General features: G+C 39.2%; 1 protein-coding gene across 7 annotated transcripts in view; it reads left to right on the forward strand.

Moving 5' to 3' along the window:
• Nucleotides 1-18,370, forward strand: part of ANK3 (ankyrin 3) — a 661,312-nt gene that overhangs the window by 468,947 nt on the left and 173,995 nt on the right. For all 7 annotated transcript variants that reach the window (XM_073241006.1, XM_073241010.1, XM_073241011.1 and 4 more), the window contains one exon: nucleotides 13,332-13,430. In XM_073241006.1, coding sequence (XP_073097107.1) covers nucleotides 13,332-13,430 — 99 coding nt within the window. The remainder of the gene's footprint in view (nucleotides 1-13,331; nucleotides 13,431-18,370) is intronic.

An 18,370-nucleotide genomic window follows, 5' to 3' on the forward strand; every position in this document is an offset into this window, starting at 1 on the left:
ATGCTGGAGGCAATGTGTACTGGGCTTTAGACTTAATTCCGGGCTCATCACAGGAAAACCACAACAGATAGATGAGTCTGTACTAGCCGGCGATTCATTCTCTGCCTGTGCCAAAGTTGTAAAATGAATATATACTTTTTAAAAGATTTCAAAGTTTTTTTTTTAATTTGCCAAGAAATCCATTACACATTTAAGAATATTTTAATAGATCAGTAAACCTAAAAACTGATGCATCATCAAATTTATTCCTAAATATAGTGGATTCGCATTTACACCACCTTTTATTCGTCTCCATCAGTTCTGTATTTTGGAATCCCTAATAGTCATGCTTTGAAATGGACTGTTGATATTTACTTAGTGGCATTATGACAAAAAAGTATGATATTCATTTTCACATAAGAAATACAAGGCAGGCTTGTCTCTACAAGGAGTGAATCTGTCTGAGTTTGAAAATTAAAAACCAGTTTTTCATAGCCTTCAAATCAGAGCCTTGCCGCCAGTTTTTCCCAGCTGGCCAGCAACCTCGCATTCCCCTAGATTCAGATTTAGTACATCTGTGGTGGAGACTTGCAATCTGTGTTTTTAACAAGTCCCTGAGGTGGCCCTTCTATGCAGTCACAATTAGAAAATACTGACTGAGGCCATGTTATGAAAATTTCTCTCTTATATAAATTGTCCAAAGCTGACCAGTAACTCATTTGCTTATAGCAACTGTCTCTATGTTTATAACTCCTTAATATAAACTTGAATTTACATAATATTTTACAGCCTACAAAATACTTTTATGTATACTGCATCATTTGAGACCAACCCACGAGAATAGACATTTTTACAGATGAGCAAACTGTGATCCCAAGAAATATTTTGTCCCAGAGCCTACTGAGAAGAAAATGGAAGAACAGGGATTTGAATTTAGACCTTCTGTCTCATGTTATTACGTTTCAGCATATGACCATTAGCCAGTGGCAGCAGTGCCCCGATGGAAACTGAGGGTGTGGGGTACTGGCCCCTGAATAGAGGGGGTGTTCATAGTTTCCAGAAGAGCAGCTCCCTCTCCTTAGCACAGGTGCACTGCATAGGGTAAGGCAGTTTGACCAGACTTTGTTCCCAAGCCATTTTTCTTTAGAAACTCCAAAGGCATTGTTTTCTTTCCTTAACATGTTTGATACTTCAAGAATCCAATTTACCCAAAGACCAAATGAAGGCAGGATACGTGAGAAATAAACAGTTTCAAGTTCACTTGACATCCGAAGAGCCTGTAAGAGTGATTTATTTTGGTAATGGGAAGGAAATATATTCAACACAAATGGGAATTTAGTTCCAGATATATCAGAAATAATATAGGAGTGGGAAATTTACAATTGGAAAGCCATGTAATATTTTTGTTTTTACAAATTTTTGAGGATTAGAAAAAGGGATGGACTTTTAAAAAAATTAAAGTTATGGCATTCATTAGAAACATTACAGGAAATCTAATATTAGATTAACTCATTTTAGAGAATTAAAAACATTGTTAACAACTTTCCTAAGTATACAGAAAGAAATTGATTATAATTGAATGTTTAATATACCCATTTCAGGTCAGTTGCTATGTTTCTCAGATTATTTGTAGCTGGGAAGGACTTTCTTCCCTGTAACACAGAGCACAAGCTCCTTTTGAATGAGCATTTTTAGTGACGCCTTGAAAGAAATATGGAAGCCATGAGTTCTTATTTAAAGTGACAGTTGAACTGGCCTCTTGTTTAGACTTTGAATATTTTTATTAGCTTTAAAATATGCTGTTTCCTTTTGGTTGGACACTGGATATCACAGCATTTTCAGTACAGAAACTACGCTACTTGGATTTAGAGCTAGAGCAAATGCTGGCCAAAGTTAAGAAGAGATTCACTCTCTACATACATTTCCTCCTACATGACCCACTGGAAAGAGCCAGCACAGCTTTTGGAATGAGACAACCTAGATTCAAATCCCAGCACAGGTATTTCTAACCATGTGACTTAAGGTGCCTTCCTGCTTCCCTTTCTGTGAATTTGAGTTAACAGCATCTATTTCATGTGTCGCTGTGGACACTGAGATGATATATGTCTCATAGAGTCTATACAAAGTAAGAACCTAGAAATTTATAGGTTTTTTTTTCTCATTTCAGTTACATTTGTTCTCATGTAAAACAGTTGCTTGATATAAATCAGTAGATGTTGGGTTTGTTTTTTATCTTAGCAGAACTCTATTTTTTCTCCCCTAACAAATCCTTACAGGTTAAAAAGGAATTAATTGTTTCAGTCTTCTATGGCCAAATATTCCTCATTGCTTACAGGATTATGGAAAATCTAAAATGTATACTGAAAAAGTATTGAAAAAGCACATACTGAATACCCATTAGGATGGCTATTGTCAACAGTAACAAAAATATGTTGGTGAGGATTTAGAGAAATTGCTCTGTTTGTGGGCAATGTAAAATGGTACAGCCCCTATAGAAAACAGTGTGGAGGTTACTCAAGAGGTTAAATATAGAGTTATCATATGACCCAGCAACTTTTTGCTGGGTCCATATACAGGAAAATGGAGAACAGGGTCTCAAAGTTACAGTTGTACACCAACGTTCATAGCATTATTCACAACAGCCAGAAGAGTGGAGGGAACCCATGTGTCTGTTGATGATGAGTAAACCAGATGTTGTAAATACATAATGGGATATTACTCAGCTTTAAAAGGTAGGAAATTCTGATACATGCTGCTGCAATGTGCATGAATCTTGAGGACATTACGCTAAGTAAAATAAGCCAGTCACAAAAAGACAAATACTGTGTGATTCCATCTATATGAAGTACCTTGATCAGTCAAATTCACGGAGGAGAAAGTAGAATGGTGGGTGCCAGGGCCTGGGGAAGAAGGGAACTGTGAGCTGTTTAATGGGTACAGAGCTTCCGTGCTGCAAGATGAGAAGAGGTCTGGAGGCTGGTTCTACAACCATGTGAATGTCCTTAACACTACTGAACTGTGTACTTAAAAATGACTAAATGGAAATTCTATGGTGTATGTATTTCACCACAATTTTTTAAAAACTCTTAATTTAAAGCATAGTGAAAACACCATGATGTCTGAAAAACCCAGGAAGCTGTAACTTCCTATGCTGCAGAGGTAGAAGAGGAGTTTGTAATTGAGGCGAGAGATCCAAGACGAGCCTCAGTCCCGGTTTTCCTGCGCCTCTAGCAACCCTTGGGACTATGTACAGCTGAGGGCATGTTGGGGGAGAGTATTTTCTCTAAATATGCTGTCTCTTCTCCCACTGCTAAATCACTTTCAGCAACTAGTAGAAGCCTGGCAGGGCCTTATCTAAATTGTTGGTGAGTCTCTATTAGTCCCAAGTGAAAGCCTCTTGACAGGATAAATGACAAGCAACCTCATATTAACCTTAAAATGAATAAATCACTTTAGGTGTTTAGAGCAGAGCAGATCCAGATATTCAGAACCTGATTTCACCACAGACATCAAATATCTGCACACTTGCTGCTGCTTCTTGGGGAGCCCAGCCCTGTTGGGTTCCCAGTCCAGGGGGACTTGGTTGGTCCCTCTGGGAGGAGTGAGGCTGAGGACGTGTCACAGGCATCAGTATCTTCAGTGTCAGTTTCTGCAAGACCTGTGTGGACTTAATCTCCTTATCCAGAAGTACAGAGAGAGAAAAGCTGGTGTTGAATAAGCCAGCAGTTAATGAAACTACAGAAGGAAAAAAGACTGTCTAAGAAGACCAGTTTCATTTAATTAAAGCCTCATGAAGTAAGAAGAAAAGAAATGTTTACTAACAATAGTGGACATATTAATAACAGTTGTTATAAGGGAAATTTCTGAGTTTATTTTATATTTATATATATATTTTTAGAAAAGCTCTAATACATGTCAGACTGAAGGCTGGAGTGTTATATTCCATTGTTTGAAATTTTTCTGGGTATAACCTAGAAATGTGAAATCCTCATTAAGAATCATTTATTTGTGTATATATTTCATAGATTTTTTTAAGGAATTAGAAAATGGGCATTCTTTTTTTTCCCACGCAAGAGACTTTATTATCTGAAGGAGAGAGTGGCTGTCCCAGAGGGAGGGGGTGGGGAGAGAGAGAGAGAGAGAGAGCAGCAGAGAGCAGAGAGAGAGAGAGAGAGAGAGAGGGAGAGAGAGCAGGGAGACAGAGACAAACAGAGCAGCGAGACAGACACAGAGACAGAGAGACAGAGAGGAAAATGGGCATTCTTATAAAAAGAAACAAGGTGCTGATGGATACTACAGCATGGATAAGCCTCAAAAACATTATTCTAGATGAAAGAAGCCAGACACAAAAGGACAAATATTGTATGATTCCATTTATACGAAATGACCAGAATAAGCAAATCAGAGACAGAAAGTAGATTAGTGGCTTCCAGGAGCTGGCAAGACAAGAAGACTGGGAAGTGACTGTTGAATAGTGTGAGATTTCTTTGAGGCATGATGCAAATGTCCTAAATAGATACCGGCGATAGCTGCACAACTTTGTAAATGTACTAAAAACCACTGAATTGTACATTAATATGATCAGTTTTACCATGTGAATTTATCTCAAACTATCTGAAGATTTGCAGTGGAAAACAGTAAAATTTACAGAAAAAAGCTTTTGTACTCTCAAAGAAATTAAAGGGAACATAAATTCTATATTTGTCTACATTGTATCAAAATCTATATGACTGTTAAATATTATTATCAAATGTTTGTAGAGTAACTGCTCTGTGCCTGAAGATTGGCAGATATGATCTTGTAGGGGAAAATCTAAACTTTTCCCTCTATCCTCTTAGGTTCTGTTGTGGGATGCTGCAAATTAAACTGACAACAATTAACAGAAGAAAGGTTTTTGTATGCATACAGAGGTCTTAATAGAAAAGAAGTGAAAACCCAAAGAGGGAATTAGACCCTAGGGGCTCATATACCAAGGGAGTTTGGGCTTCTAGGAATGGTAAATTATGGGAAGACAAATATATATATATATAAATATATAATGGGTGGGTTGCTAACAGAAGATAAGTGTTATTTAGCAAGGCTTGTTATGAAGATTAAAGTCTAGCCGTCTCTCTTGATAAGTCATTAAATATCATCCTCCTTTAGGTGGCAAGGGAGAGGGAGACATCTTTACAAAGGGAAATGCATGCCCGGCTTTTAGACAAAGGTGGAAAGAACAGAACTCAAAACAGTCTTTATGTCAAAGTGGCATATTACTGGGTGGCATACTCTGATCTTCAACCACTTTTCTCAGAGACTGTAAGACTTTTCAAAAGGTATATATCTATAGGATAAACAAAGATGCTAATAAGCCTAGCTTAAATGTTTTCCCTGTACTCTCTTTCTATGAACTTGTTTACTGGTCATTTTTTTCTGCTTATACTAGGGATAGTGATAAAGTATGAAACTAGAATGAGAAAGCATACAAACCTTATAATATGTGTGTGTTTTAAATGCAGACCAGTAACACTGAAATTTTCCTCTTCAAGCATCTTGTTTTGCCACTTCGACTAACTCTTTTTAAACCATAGTGGTAATTTACAGGCAAAACTTATTGCGTACAGGGGGTAAGAATTAACAGAAGGTACAAGATTCCCTTTCAACATTGAATTACTTTAGAATTTGTATTCAATTGACATAGTATCAAGCATCTATACAAAATAATCACATTGTTTGCTTTCTCATTATTTTGAAGATTTTAAGTGCTGTCATCCAACTACTCGTTTACTTAGTGATAACCTTCCCATTTTTAAGGAAGAGAGATGAGGAGGTTCAGGAAATAAGAAGTCAACTGTCTTTTATATATTTAAATGGTAAGAAAAGTCTGCCATTTATCCCACGTAAAGTAGAAAGTGGCCCTGATTTCACTTTGGGGAGTTGCAGAAACAATTGTGCTTTGGCAATGATTCATAAAGGACCTCGACTACTGCCTCAGCTAGGGTTCACAGCAGCAACTAAGCAGGAAGAAATAGGCCAGCAGTTCCAGCAGAGGTAGCTGTTTCTTCCAGGGCCCTGGAAGTTTTTTGAAGTATGGCATTCACATATTCCATCAGGTACTATCACATATATCCTGCTATGTACCACATGTATCTATCATGTTAATCAGCCACAGTTCTGCCCCTTCTGCCCCTTCCTCTTACCCTGGCCACAGGCCTTATGAACTTTCCACTGATTTAGCTGTTAGCTGTGCTGAGCCCACATTTCTCTTGCACCTTTTGCATCCATCCTGTGAACTGCCCACTTTGGCACCTTTTTAAGAGTCTACTAATTATCTCAGGTCTGCATGTCTTTTCTCTCCAGTTTTATAATGTCATTGTGAAATGCGATCATTTTATACATTTTTATATGTATCTTTTATCATTTTTATTGAAATTTAGTTTATATACAATATAATATTAGTTTCAGATGAACAACTTAGCAATCTATCAATTATATACATTATTAAATGCTCACCATGGTAAGGTAGTTACAATCTATCACCATACAAAGATATTACAATATATTATGAGCTATATTCCCTATGCTATACTTCTATCCCTGTATTTAAACATTTTTAAATGTTCAGATGGTAAATAATAAAAAGAATAATAATAGCTAATACTTTTATAGTGTTTACTAAATGCCAACCACCATTCTTAGGACTCTACCCTTATTAACTCATTTAATCCTCATGACCATTCTGTAACATAGATATTATTATTAGTCTATTTTAAAGATAACAAATCTGTGATTCAGAAAAATTAAATAAATTTGCCTGAGGTTATGCAGCTAGGATGGGGCCCTCTTGGGATTTGGACCTAAACCGTCTGGCTCCACAGCGTTAGCTTTTAACTGTTATACTACCTGACCACAGAACTCTCTTTATCTCTTAGCACACTATTAGGGGCTCCAAGAATGCACTAATACTAAGAATTGGTGATATGTTTGCACTGCTTAGAAGTTCAGGGACAGCATGCTCTAGTCCAGGGAAAGAAGTGTGAACTTTGGGGTCAAATTACTGCAGCTTTGTGATCTTTGGCAAGTTAGTGTAATTTTTTGAGTTTTGGTTTTCTCACCTATAAAATAAAAAGTACCTCTTTCTAGAAGTAAGTTATTATATGAACTATAGTTATATACTACAACGGTACTATATAACATACCACAACATATATTACTATATAAGAGTATGATGGAATATACCAAATTTGTAGAAATCCTGACAGATGTTAGCTTCTCTGGGTGATTTACTTCTTTTTCTTTTTTCCTGAAAGTAGAAGCCAAAATTTGTTCTTCCGAATTGAGATTTTTGTTCCCTAACTTCAGTGGTTGGTATCTTCCAAGAAGTATAGGATGTAGCTGAAAAATCTTATTGGAAAATTATGATAGAAGGAGATTAGCAGAGCAGAACATGAATAAACTGTTAAAGAAAAGAGCACAGAAATCACATGGCATTGAGAACACAGACCCACACAAAGAGGATCCGGCAGGATCTGTGTTGTTTCATGAAGTACTTGATTAGGGTATTGGCCCAGAAATTTGAGAGAATTAAACCTGCTGAGCAATGTAACTTTGTTTTGTTAGAATTCTGAATATCCAAATCCTGTTAATGTTTTATATAAATATTTTTACGGCCAATTTCTTTCCTTCTTGTTTATCAATTACATGTGTGTGTGTGTATGTGTGTGAGTGTGTCTGCGTACGTAATTGCTTTTTTTGTTTTTATGTACCATCTTCCAGAAAAGGTTGAGGAAAAGTAAATACAAGAGGAAAGCCTTGGTTAGTCAGATTTGCACTTAAGTTTTTTACCATGGATAGTTATCACATCAAATAGATAAATGGAAAAATTAAATGAAATAAGATGCTATTGTGCTGGAGATGAAAATAGTAATTTTTAAGTAAGTCCAAACAGCTTAGTGAAAGGGAAGGAGAAATACCTAAGAATTGAGAAACCTGGCTCTTGGACAAGCCTCAAGCTCTGTTATTCAGGCATTCTCTTAACATCCCTGGTCTCTTCCTTGTCTTTGGTATAAGAAAAATATTCAATTAATAAGCTAATTTAGACAAAATTAGAGCAGTATTACTTTTGTTTGTACTATATTCAAAACTTCAAAACTTCAGGTTGAATTTGCTTTAATCCAAGCTTTAATTCAGGTTTCTCCTTAGAACACACAGATATTTAGCTCTAGCCATACTTAATTTTCTACATTAATGAGAAAGAATTAGTAGTACATGTTTACCTTCAGGATATTTCCAGGCTCAACAGATTCCTTCAGAATTCAAATATTAGGAAAGTTTAGTAGTAGGCAAACCTTTCTGTGGCTATCAGAGTGAAGAGTGCAAGTGGTAGGACCTGGGGCAGAGATGGCGATAGGCTGCAGATTAGGTACTGATAACAAAGAAATAAAACTAGTTTTTCACTGTATATTGTACAAGTAAACATAGTAGAAATTTTTTAGAAGAGCATGAAGAAGCAAAATCATCTAATTTTACCACCAGAGATAGATGGCTAGCATTGCGTTCAAGATCTCCACAGCTTTTGAATGTGTGTGTGTATATATATATATATATATATATATATATATATATATATAGAGAGAGAGAGAGAGAGAGAGAGAGAGAGAGAGAGAGAGACATAATAAAATGAGAGCATTTACTTAATAATGTATTTCCTTTGTTATTATTTATCACAGTCTACCCTCAAATGTTATATCACTTTACATGGAATACGAGAGCCTGACAACAGGATTGTTGTAATTCTTCCCTCCCATCTATGTGTGGTTGGTGTTGTGCATTTTACTTTTGCGTTTATTATAAACCCCATAATCCATTGTTTGTTTTAGATAATCATCTTTTATGTTTACCTTCTCTTTTGCCCTTTCTGTATTTCTTTGTGTAGGTCTAAGTTTCTGTCTGGTATCATATTCCTACCACCTGAAGAACTTCCTTTAATATTTTTCATATTGCAAATCTGTTGGTAATGAATTCTCTTAGCTCCTGTTTTTCTTTAAAAGTCTATTTCTCCTTGATTTTTAGAAGAACTTTCACTAAGTTTAGAATTCTCATTTATCAGGTGTTTATTTTCTGTATTGAAAGATGTGACTTTGTTTTCTGCGTTGAATAATTTCTGATGCTGTAATTATTGTCTTTGTTCTCTCTCTGAACTATGCCCTTTTTTCCTCTGCCTTTCTTTAAGATTTTTGCTTTGTCTTTCATTTCCAACAATTGAACTAATGTGTTTAATAGTGGAGTTTGCTTGTTTATTACCATGCTCTATATCTTTGAGCTTCTTAGATATGTGGTTTAATATACTCCATTACTTTGCAAGAATTCTTGACTATTATCTCTTCAGATATTTCTTCTGCCCCATTCTCTGTCTTTTTCCTGTGCTGTTTCATATCATCTCACAGGTCTGGGATATTTTTTGTTTTCCGCCCCTTTTTTCTCTTTTGGGATCTTTATACTGACATATCTTAAGTTCACTGTTCTTTTCTTAGCTTTGTGAAGTCTGCTGATGAGTCCACCAAAAGAATTCTTCATTTCTGATACTGGGGCTTTTCATATCAAGTGTTTGTATTTGATTGAAATTCCCTATATTTTGATGCTGGTAGTTTACCTGTTCTATTAGACAGAATGCTGGATATTGTGTGTAAAGTTGGAGAGACTGAGGTAAACAGTATCTTTGTCTGGAAACGGGGCAAGCCTCTTCTTCCTTCAGGCAGTACATGTAGAGGGTTATAATATAGTTTAGTCAAGAGATGAGTTAGTTGCACTGAGTTTACATTTTGTTTTCACCACAGACTGAAAATTCCTTCAGAGGAGGGTGATTTTCCTTATGCTTAGGGTGGGGGAGGGGGCCAATATTTTGACTTGGTGTTAGTGCTCCTTGCTCAGCTGTCCCTGCTCGCCTACAGCATGGAGAACGTCCCTCGGCCAGCTCCTGCCTAACCCGGCAATTGACTGTGATTGCTTGTTACTTTCTGTTAGGCTCAGGCTGGGCCGAGGCGTCTTTGATTCTGGTTCCGCTTCAGTCATCGAGAGTGTGTCTAGGCCTTCGGGCTGGGTCTGTTTCAGCATTCCTGCCCTTTCTGCTATGGCAGCCAACCTCTGTCCTGTTTCAGTGGCTGTAGATTTATATGCTGTCAAATTGCATCCCAGAAACACATATAAAGTTATATTTCACAAGCAGCAAATGAGGATCCACTTAAACAAGACTTTCTGTCTGGAACCTCACTGGTGTCCTTTGGTGATTCGGGACCCTGTGATTCTATCGCTGGGTCAGCAGTGAGAATGCAGCACCAGGCCTCTGCCTCTGAGGGCAGAAAGTGCTTTTATTGGTTTGTTGAGGAATTGGAATATAAATGTGCCATGAGTGGTCTAAAGATACAACTTTCATTTTTATTTATTCCTAGTTGACAGAAACAGTCGCTACACGATTCAGGAATGCAGAAGCATATATTTCCTTCCGAAGTTCCAATTGACAGAAATAAGAAACAATGGTCTTTAGACAGAGGCAGTATGATCCTTGACTGAAAATACCGCTGCCCAAGGGTTGAGAAAACTGAATTCTGATCCTCATTCTGCCTCTAATTAGCTGTCTACTAATATAAAATGACTGACCAGTTCTATTCCTCAATTTATTTGTCAGATAGGGTTATTGTTACTTATATTACTTCAGTAGATTGTTGTGTAGAGAAAATGAAATTAGATAAGTGTAATTTTCTTACACTTTACACTTTTTAAGGGCTATAGAAATACAAAGTTTTCTCTAGGAAGGGTTAGAGAGGTGTAGAAAAATGTGGGAGTCAGAATTTCACGGCACCCTTTTGACTTCTACACATCACCGTATTAGAGTGCATGAATATGGAAGAGAGCAAAATTAGAAACAGAGTTCTTCTCACTAAAATTAGCCTACTTGTGATAAAGGTTAATTAGGTTCTTCTCAACCAGACTAGGGTACATTTTTAAAGGGAAATAAGCCCTGACTCACACTGGGAAATGATGAGGTCTCTGTGTCAGGTCCCACTCTGGGCACAGTGAGCTCTCCTGTTAGACTGGTTTTCCTATAGACCTGCCCTGACGCTCCCCACACTGTCTCAGGTCTAGAGTTCACTCATCCTGCTTGGGTCGTTAGAGTGGCCCACACTTCTACTCAGGTAGCGGAGATAAGCAAGACAATAACAAGTTATCATAAAGTTTACTTCATTCACACCAAAAAATAGTCCACATCAAAAGGACCAAAGCATACAAAATACACAGCATATATAGTTTTTTTCATCTTTTGTAACTTGTTACTCACAGTTGAAACCTTCAGCCATAAGCTGGAAGGTGTTGAGCAGGGGTCAGTAACCTACTGCCCCCAGGCCAAGTCTCGCCCACCGTCTGTTTTTGTAAATAACATTTTATTGGAATGTAACCATTCCCGTTTGTTTCCATACTGCATATGGCTGCTTTAGCACTACACTGGCAGAGTTCAGTATTTGCAACAGAGATAAAATGACCTAAAAAGACAGAAATACTTGCTGTCTGACCGTTTGCACAAAAAGTTTGCTTATCCTTGGCCCACAGCAATGATATTAGCCTTGTCTACTCACCACCAGCATCGCCAACACAAATCTGTTTTACTCAGGTCTCTTTCTTCTTCTTTCATTTGATAAATTAATTACTGATTTACACTTCCACACCTAAGAATAACGAGATAAAGAGTTGTTCAGATGGGAGAATGTATAATGGCTAAAAGCACTGGAAACTGGGAAAGTTTGTAAAAATACAGGGCAAAAAGAACACGATAACAGTACTCCATGAGGATGCCATCAGCCAAATCCAGAATATAGAAAATTCTGTAGAAATAAATTGCCCATTTTTTTCAATAAATATATAGGTTTGGAAGACAGAAGGTAGAGTAGAGCACCTGTGGAGCTTAAAAGACACTTAAGGGATGTTTAAGCCTATTGCAAGATAGGGATCTTCTAATTTCAACAGCCCCACTGGGATAATTGGAGATAATGGGAGAATTGGAACACTGACAGGGTCTTAGTGTTATGAAAGAATAATTTTTACCTTGTTAAATATGATCATGGTGTTGGCATTATTTGTTTAAAAATATCCTTACCTGTTAGAGATAATTAAATTGCAATATTTATGGGTGAAATAATGCCTATTCTCTTCCTCAAACTCTTTTAGCAAGAAAAATATAGTAGGGAGTATAGACAAAATAATATTGGCAAAAGGTTGATAATTATTGAACCAGAGTAATGAGTAGATTAAGCTCATCATGCCTTTCAAACTTTGTATGTTTGAAATTTTTTATTATGAAGTGTTTTTTAAAAAACAAGTTTGAAACATAGTTTAATTTTAATCCTAGTTTTGTTTAACTGTCTCTATATCTGTAAAATGGGCATTGTAAATCAGATTGTATGTAGCATTATAAAGATTACGAAAATTAAATAAGATAGTGAAGAATTTAGCACAGTGCCTAACACAGGGAATGGTCAATACCTGGGAGCTGTTATATTGTATTTGCCATCAAATGACAAAATGAGCCTAGTTCATTTATCATGTATTTGGCTTTTATGCACAACAGACCTTAAACCCATATTGTCACTATACAGGGATAAGGAGCCAAAATCAAGAATGCTTTCACTGTATACACGTATTTCCTTGTCAGTCTGACAACAATAATGGCATCTATAAGATGCATGGGGAAAAGAACGTTGGTATCCAGGGGATCATAATTGAAATTCCAGATTGTCCTAACAATATGTCTTCTGCAACGGCAGTTTTAAAAAAAGCATGATTTCCTGTCAGATTGATAATAAATGCCAAGAACACATTTTAGCCCAATACACATGGGAAGTCCTGTGACTAAGTATGTACTGGCAGGAATTCTCTCTCCTCGACAACTTGGCTCAGATGAACCCAGAGCAGGCTCTGAGTAACATGGTATCCCTTGAACTGAGTCTCATTTGACTTAATCAGCCACTTCTTCATCAATCTGTCAGCCTGTATGCATCAAACAAATTTGTAGGAAAACACACTGAGTTGAAGGTGCAGCATTTTAGAGCAAAGGAAAACCATCTTCTTATCCATCCACCACCTCAATCAAATGAAACATGGGCCTCACCCCACAGAGTGTGTCCCTTAAAAGTCATCCATTTTGGGGTCTCCTTCTAGGCAAACTTACTGCCAGAGAGAAATGTGGGGAAGTATTCTGTTCACCATGGATGTTTAAAAAAAGAAAAAGAATGAGGACATGTGGGTGAGGTTTAGGAAGTAAGGTTTTGGTTGACCTGAAGATAAAAAAAAAACTACTATTTTTTTTTTCTATTCTTTCACAGAATGACATCACTCCTTTACATGTTGCATCAAAAAGAGGAAACGCCAATATGGTAAAACTATTGCTTGATAGAGGAGCTAAAATCGATGCCAAAACAAGGGTAAGCCTGCAGTTCATATACCAGCTTCTACTCATTTTCAGGAAATAGGAATTCTTCTAATACCTTTTCATTGGCTCAGCACTGCCTGTATTTTTGTTTCATTTGTTGTAGTCTCTTAGAAAACTACTGGTAAGTTTGTTCTTCTAAAAATGGGATGACAATCCATAGTTATAAATCTTTAGTACATGTTTAAATAGTATATGGCTTTAATTATAGAAACTAAGGCCTAAGATCTGGAGTTTTTGTTGAGTGAAGTTTTAAGAATTTGATCACACTGCCGCTGCACGCAAAGCTACTCGGTCTTTTGTCCTTAACCTGAGAGTTATTCTGTTCACTAACTGATCCCTCTGCCTTGGCGTACTGCTGGTGGGAATATAAAATGGCACAGCTGCTACAGAAAGCAGTATGGAGATTCCTCAGAAAGCTAAAAATAAAACTACCACATGATCCAACAATTCCACTTCTGGGTTTTCAATTTCAAAAAAATTGAAAGCAAAATCTCGGAGCAAATATTTGCACACCCATGTTCACTGCAGCATTATTCACGATGGCCAAGAAGTAGAAGCAGCCCAAATACCCATTAACAGATGAATGGATAAGAAAAATGTGATCTGTATATACAGTGGAATACCATTCAGCCTTAAAAAGGAAGGAAATCCTGTCACATGCTGCAACATGAATAAGTCTTGAGGACATGCTGAGTGAAAGAAGCCAGTCACAAAAGTACAAATACTGTGATTCTGCTTACATGAGGTATCTGGAGTAGGTAAATTCATAGAAACAGAAGTAGGATGGTTTGCTGGGCCCTGTGGGACAGAGAAATGGGAGTTTTTGTTCAGTGGTACAGAGTTTCAATTTTGCAAGATGAAAAAGTTCTAGAGATGTTATACAACAATGTGAATATAGTTAACAATACTGAGCTATATACTTAAAAATGGCTAAGAAAGTAATTTTATAGTATGTGTTTCTACCACAAACAATTTTTTTAAAAGCCCAATCTGTCTAGCTAGGTGTTTGGCATGTTGCTTATTTGGTTTGATGCTTTATGAGTAAGAGAAAGAACAGACTCACAATCAAGTTTGAATCCCAGATGCTGGGTTAGCTAGTTGACTTCGATGGCTGTTTAACCTCCTCCATGTAATTTCTCTATCTGAAAATAAAGAACAGTAATGGCCACCTTGAAGAGCTGTTGTAATGATCAAGCTACTGTTTGTAAAGTGTGTAGGGATAAAGTAGAGCAGAAATAAATCCTAGCTGTAACGTGTTACTCAGAGGTCCAATCAGCATTAAACTTCCAGCTAAGGGACTTTCTTTTTCAACATCTCATATGTGTGTGTTATAAAGTGTGAGCAAGGGGAAGGCTGGTAAAAAGGTGGTCTCGCCACAAATATCCACCTACCTAAGGGTTTTGGATAGTTTTCCTTGTCTCGTAATTGTACTTCCTATAATTCTGTGCTTCCTCCTTTCCAGAATACTGATCTCCATGTTTCTAAAACTGGTCTGCTCACCAGAAAGCAATTCTTAAAGCCCCTTGACCTACTACTTTATTTATCATTCTCTGCATTTATTCACTCATCCAGTCAATGACCGCATGCCTACTGGGAGCCAGACCCAGCTAGGTGATAGAGCAAGGCTATGAGATGCTTACCCTGCCCTCCTGAAGCTCATGGGTAGTTCGTCCCTGTAGTCTGACCCAAAGACATCCCAGCCATGGGTATTTGGCAGGAGACCCAGACTTCTTTTTCCTGATAACTATTGAACCTGAAAACCATGTACATACCTCGGAATAAGCAAGCTTTCCAGAAAGGAAGAGTGAAGGAAGATGAAGGTCAACCCCTAAGGGACTGCCTGCCTGGGGAAGTCAATTGTATATAGGTCTCACTGAATTGACTGTGTGTTATTAATATGTTAATTGTAATATGTTAATTATTGATATATCATTAATTATAGTAACTAATAATTACCAGGATGCTAGAAGTCTTTCTTTACATGGAACTTCCACTAAGTGTGGGCTATTTAAAGAGGTTGTGAGGACTAAAAGAGAATTATCACTTGTGCCACTGATTGCCACGTAGAGCTAAAGGATCCTTTGTAAATAGGGAGAATTTCTGTGAAAAGAAATGAGAGATACTGAAGCCAATTGGGAAAGAGAAGCTTGAGAAGATATACCTGGGTCTCCAGCTGGGTTTTTAGAGGGTGTATGGATTAGAAATGACCATATTTCTCCCTTTCTTGATATAGTCATCAGCCACCAGAACAGCAAAAGTCCTTGTCAGGCATTTTGCATCATTTATTTATTAAACACTTGGTGTATTTGGTACAATGGGAGGAGAAAAGGGTACCTAGGAAATCCAGGCCCTGTCCTTTTGGGGCTTATCATGTCGCAGGGGAGGGCCGGGATCAAAGCATAAAAATTCTTCTGGATAGAAGTTTCAGAGATATGAATACTTTACCTATGCATGTGCAGCACGCAGAGTGATTTCTGTGGCACTTTTCCTCCCTGTTCTGAAGGGCTCTCTTACTCCAAACAAGATGTAGACTGCTTTTTACCATCCATTCAGTTTCAACATGATTCTCCTGCGTTACATGACTGTCGTGTGAATGTGAAGGAGGAGACAGAGAGGTAGAGAACAGAAAAGCCTGTCATTCCTCTGTCACAGTCCTGCCTGGAGTGGGGATGGGTGTGTCAGTTTGGCACAGACTGAATCCCTGGCAGACTAATGGAAGACAGTGCAGTACAGATCCAAAATATGTAAACTATTTTGTGTTCTCCTCATCAAAGCTTTCTTTCTCTTGCTGAAATGACTGAGTAGCAATTGGGTATGTGGGTGAAAGGGGGAAAGCTAGCTAAAATGTCAGAAAGCCTTGGGACAAGCCTAAAAACAGAATGCAAAATTTCTCATCAAGTTTTAACTACTCAATCCCGTAGCTCTTGCCAAAATAGGTATTGTCCACCTCCTACCAAGTATGTACTACTGTTGTGGCTACCTTTTGCATCAACAGTCTGACCTGGTGCTCTTCAGTCACCCATGTTTGGAGACAGGAAGACATCTCTGGACTTTACCACAGCAGACAGCACACAGGGACCTCATTGGCTTGCTCTGTTCCCTACATGGGCTGCTGACCTAATAAAATAAAAGATTCAGTTTAAAAAGCAGACTTTAAGAGTCCATGTGTGCAAGAAAGTAAACTTGAATTGTGGTCAGGCAGGGTAACTAAAGTAGGATCTGAGCAAGATCTTACCAGTTGGAAAAGCAGGATGAGAGTAAATTTCATTTTATCCCACTGCCTGGTCTCTAGTCTGAAGTGTGACTAGCAAGTGACACTGTAACTTTAAGAATAATTAGGTACTGTATAAGTTAAAAGGGTTGTACATGTCAGGGAGACGTCACCAAGATGGCGAGGTAGGAGACCTCAGCCTCCATCCCTCCAAAAAGTTCAATGATTAGACAGCTATCCATGAATGAAAACATCTCTGGGAGAGCTCAGACATCCACTTAAGGATCTTCAATGACATAGTGGGAAAAACCCTGAGAGTAGCTGCACATAAAGGACGGGAAGAGCAGCCTCAGTTTGCCCACATCACCCGTCTCCTGGCCGGCACCACTGAGTGCTGAGGGGATTCTCCAGCTCAGAGCTCCCCTCACCATGAAATGGAGAGCGGGGAGCAGCCCGCTTCCCCAGCCTTTCAGGACACTGCATGAAGGACCGGCTTTGGGTTTACCCTACCCAGACACAGGCAAAGCTGAGATGAATAGAGGTGGGAAGGAATAAGGAAGAGAGGCAGGGGCTGCCTGTATCAGCCATGCAGTGGGAGTGGCTGCTTCCCAGGGGCCCACTCTGCCAAAGACCGCAGCAGCTTTCACCACTGAAGTCCCAGTGGGCAGTACAGCTGCCGTGGGCCACCTGCATATTTCACTGGCTTTTTGCCCCACAGATACTCACATTTGGGGACTCCAGCCACCTGAAGTCCTTCCTGCTCCCTACCCACCCCTCTGCTGCTGGAGCCTAGGAGCCAGCCACAGCAGCAGCCAGCCCAGCCTTCTGTGGCTGTACAAGTACAAGACACCAAGTGGACCCCATGGCTGACACCCACCACTGTGCTTGTGCTTGGGGCTAGTCCCTCCAGCCATGCACCTACATGGCCCGGCCTGGCCCTCATCCCCCGCCTCCGCCATTGTATGTGTGTGTGCATGGCCATGTGCTGCTACCCCAGGAGCACACACCAACAACTAGGCCTTCCCAGCTGCTTGTGGGCTTAATTTGGCTCTGTCTTTAGCCACTGGCTCCACCACTCAGCAAACTACCCGGCTATGCATCTGCACGTGCCCAGCCAGACCCTTAAAACAGGCCTCCACTGCCATGAGCACACCCACAGGGAGACCCTACAGCCACAAGAATGCACGCCAGTAGCCAGAGCCCTCACAGCTCCTTGTAAGCTAGATCTGCCTGTTTCCTGTCCCTGGCCTGCACCTCTGGGCTCATCTGCAGCTGGGCACCTGCATGCCCATAGCCTGATTTCCGGCAGCAGCCTCCACTGCAGTGCATCATGACAAGACCCTACAGCCATGGTAATGCCCTCTGGCAGCCGCCCCCACAGCTGCCACTGTTCCCAGAGTCAGCCCAGGGCTCTGCAGCTATCCCTGGCCTCACTATGGTGCATATGTCTGAAACCAGCCCCTGCCACTACACAGGCACCTGCAGCTGGTCCTGCAGCCAGGGGTGTGCACACCCCCAGTTGAGGACACCACTACTGTCTGCCAAACTCCCTAACCACTGGGCTTTGAGGTGCCACTGTGGACCCCCATGGTGTTTGCCAAGGAACATGCAGTTATCAGTGCCGTGGCCCCTCATGGCCTGAGCAGATGAGACATCACACCCCCTCAAATCCAGAACCACCTCGCACCTGCATTTGGCACCCTGCACCACTAGACCTGGGG

Source organism: Manis javanica, chromosome 7 (assembly GCF_040802235.1).
Source record: "Manis javanica isolate MJ-LG chromosome 7, MJ_LKY, whole genome shotgun sequence".
In the NCBI taxonomy this organism is placed as follows: Eukaryota; Metazoa; Chordata; class Mammalia; order Pholidota; family Manidae; genus Manis; species Manis javanica.